Below are 3,842 nucleotides of genomic sequence, written 5' to 3'. Positions count from 1 at the left end.
CTGTGCTCTACCTGCTCACGAGCGTTGTCAAGGGTGCTTTGGGACACCCTGTATATACACATATATATACATACAGGGTGAGTCATTTTAATCAACGCACGCAAATATCTCGTAAAGTAAACAAGATGGAAAAAAATGTTCTATACAAAAGTTGTATGGTTCAGAGGGGGACACATGATGAAAATATGGACTTGACCTTGAGTGACCTTTTCAAGGCCAAGTCAATGTGATCGATGTTTTCTTAAATGGAATCCCTTATTTTTTATTACATATTCTTGTAGCTTATCTTGCGAGCTTTTTAAAACACTATAATAAAGTATCTTTTCATTAAGTACTTTTTGAGTTATTTCATATTTTAATCTGACATATTTTGATGTAAAAAATAAGTATTACGGTAAGATTATCGAAAACTAAATATTTTACGAGATATTTTATTTTTTATATCGAGATATGTTAAATTGAAATATAAAATAATTCAAAAAGTACTTAATGATACGATTAAAAATTAAAAAGTAAATTATTATTATTTAAATTATATATATTGTATAACGTAAAATATATATAAGGTACATGTATTTTTATATACATGTATGTATGTACACATATATGTATGTATTCGATGTTATACAATATGAATAATTACGACATTATGTTTATAATATGGTTACAACCAAACGCAAGATGAAAACTGCGACAAATAAAACTAGTGGTAAACTAGTTTATTTCTCACATAATAACATAATTAAAAATATAGACGTACCTGAAATATAATGCAGGTCGTCAAAATAGCAAAAAGCAGGACTATTTGAAATCGAACGAGATTCGATTGCTGATAAGGCCACAGACCAATCGAAAGTAGCAAAGTTCGATTAAGACTGATGTGCAGAGAGTCAAAGCTGATCATTTCTCCGCGAGCATCAAGATGCGTTCGACAGTGCAAAAATACTGATGGTTTGCTTATTCCCCTCTTTCGATTAGCCAACTGAATTATAGCTATAGCTTCATTTTACTATATTAAATTCTAATGCAAATAGCTTAATTTAATGTAAATGCAGCGCGATATATAATACTACCGTGAGATCGAAACGCTTGACAATTTTCACCTTCCCTCGCGAAAGAGTATATAATTAGGCGATCGATTTCGACGCCGGCGGGAATATAACACGTGTTTATTTCCCATAGAGAATAACTCCATGAAAAAATATTTTTCTCGATAAAAAACCGCACATGCGCATTTAATACTTTGCAGCGATGTATTTTAACATGCTTCATTCTAGTGCGTGTACTTGTCAGTTACGGTCAATTCTACAAAGGAATATAACCCGCCGTTTCATTTAAATCGCCGATGTATTAATTATTAATTTATTGGTAAATATATAATTTTTATTGAAGAGACTATCGTTTTATGCACATTTGCGCATTTCTACAAGCTATTTCACATTTATATCTATTGATTAACTAAGCTTTTGCCTGTAAAATAATGGAGAAAAAGAGAGATATAGAAATATTATCTCTCTCTAAATAGTTTATCAATAATGTTGAGCCTTCAGTTTCAAATTTAGAAAATATGAACTTTAATTGATTTATTACAGAATACTTTCTCTTTTAAACTTTAAATAATTAAGCAACATATATAAAATTAGATAATAGTATAAATAAAATACAATTTTTAATTGCATTTTGGCCAACAAGAGATACTAATTATAAAAACATTATCTTGGCTTCTTACGCAATACACTGTTCTATGCATATTGTAAGATGTGAATACAATAAAAATTTATATTTGTTAATGTGTCGCTATTTATTGTACAGCTTATATAATTGTAGGATTTTGCATAATTTTCTAAGGAGTGTGCACATATATTGTGTAGAGAGATATAGTTTATATTTGTAATAGAACATAAGCACATGCAACTAATTTTGTAAGTTTTTAACTCATGTAAGGTTAGAGAAAGCCATTTTGTTCTTCTTATTTGTGCGGATTTGTTGTTCACTAATTTTAATTTTACTTTACGAATTTTAGTTTACTTTTATTTACGAATTATTTCTTTACAACTCTCAATAGGTAAATTATTTTCTTTAATTTTTTAAGTTTTTTTATATATGCAATTTATTTATTTGAATGTAAAAATATATTAGAATATAGAAAAAAGATCAAGAAATATTATCTTACATATAAGTCTAATTGTAATACGCTATTTTGCTTTGTTTCCGTACTTTTCTATAATAGCGATTTCATTTTTCTTTATTATCTCATTACATACATCTTGAAATTGATTAAATAAACTCCGTAATTATCATGTTAACAATATTGTATGCTGTTTACTTTTTTTGGAACATTTGAGAGTTTGGTTTTTTGTATACTTTCTTCGCGCTTTGGTTTCTCTAACTATACGAAATTAATTAAATGATACATTATTGAAGGTTGTTAAAATTTTCTTGAGAAGTTCTTGATGATGCTTACAATAAAAATATACCATTTCATTAAAAAAAATTGGATTGACTTTGAAATGATCTTGAAAATAATGTTAAATTGCATAACTCTGATTGCGTCGTCATATGTCCCTCATCCATCTAAGCAATTTTTGTCTAAAACATATTTTTGGTAAAAGTGCATAATAACGGACCCAGCCCCAATGACCTTGACCTTGACATATGTTGTCAAGGTCACTGTCCTGAGCATCCTCCAAAATGTTTTAAGCGTCGCTCGTTGTTTAATAAAAAGTTATTAACAAAAAAAGTTTACTAAATAAAACGTAAATGTTTACCTTTACACACCCTATCCCATATAACTTCCGGTTGACCTTGATGTTGATCTTTCCCGTCACTAGGTTAGTAAAAAGTTCTGACTACTTAAACAAGATTTATAATTATATGATTTCACATGAACTTGCAACTTTCTGCACGAAGCAAAGTCTAGTTTTAAATCAGAAATAGGTTTGGGTTAGGTTATATCTTCCGGAAGTGGAGCCCCCCCGTAGGGGGCTTTCACGCATACACTTTCCCATCCACACAACAATCGTGGGATGGACTTCGCTTCGCGTTGTAAAATATATGCGTGAACACAGTGGGTTTCGCCACCCCTACGGGGGGGCTCCACTTCCGAAAGATATAACCTAACCCAAACCTATTTCTGATTTAATAATATAAGGATAAGCAGAAGCATAAATTTTAGTTTTGAATCAGAAATAGGTTTGGGTTAGGTTATATCTTCCGGAAGTGGAGCCCGCTCGTAGGGGGGGGAGGAGGCGGAACCCACTGCGTCCACGTATATTGTATATACTTTACAACGCGAAGTGAGGTCTACCCTACAATTCTTGTGTGGGTGGAAAAGTATGTGCATGGACGCAGTGGGTTCCGCCCCCCCTATGGGGGAAAAAGCGGGAAATCGTTCATACATATACTTTTTCCACATATATATTAGTCATTTATGCCTTTCAATACTCAAAATAACTGCTATATTTTTCAAACCTTTTTTGTTAATAACTTTTTAATAAAAAACGAGCGACGGCTTAAACCTTTTGGACGTTCCTGAGTAACGTCCAAAGGTAATATGCCAAGGTCAAGGTTATTGGAGCTGGGTCTGTTATTATGCACTTTTACCATGTTTTTGTGTTATTAATAGTTTCAAAGTTATTCACCTGTAATACTTTAAACGGACCATCCTATATTAACACAAACAATTGTGGGGCGATACAATGTATCTATATCTTACGCTGTGGAGTATACTTGATTGTTATGATTTGTAATTTCTTGCCCGGCATAAATAATTACAAACATATATGAAAGGATGACAAATACAAATATCAGGTGTAATAGAAATGCTTCATTATCTCCAAGCG

General features: G+C 31.4%; 1 protein-coding gene across 1 annotated transcript in view; it reads right to left on the bottom strand.

The window, feature by feature from the left end:
• LOC115237261 overlaps positions 1–1,205 on the bottom strand; it is a 7,485-nt gene extending 6,280 nt beyond the window's left edge. Inside the window, exon 1 of the mRNA XM_029810204.1 lies at positions 761–1,205. Within this exon, the coding sequence (XP_029666064.1) occupies positions 761–904 (144 nt within the window). The 5' untranslated portion in view covers positions 905–1,205. The remainder of the gene's footprint in view (positions 1–760) is intronic.
• Between the last annotated feature and the right edge of the window lie 2,637 nt (positions 1,206–3,842).

This window comes from Formica exsecta, unplaced genomic scaffold (assembly GCF_003651465.1).
Source record: "Formica exsecta isolate Colony F162 unplaced genomic scaffold, ASM365146v1 scaffold283, whole genome shotgun sequence".
Lineage (NCBI taxonomy): Eukaryota > Metazoa > Arthropoda > Insecta > Hymenoptera > Formicidae > Formica > Formica exsecta.
Note: the sequence above shows the minus strand (reverse complement) of the source record. Positions and strands in the feature narration are given on the sequence as shown.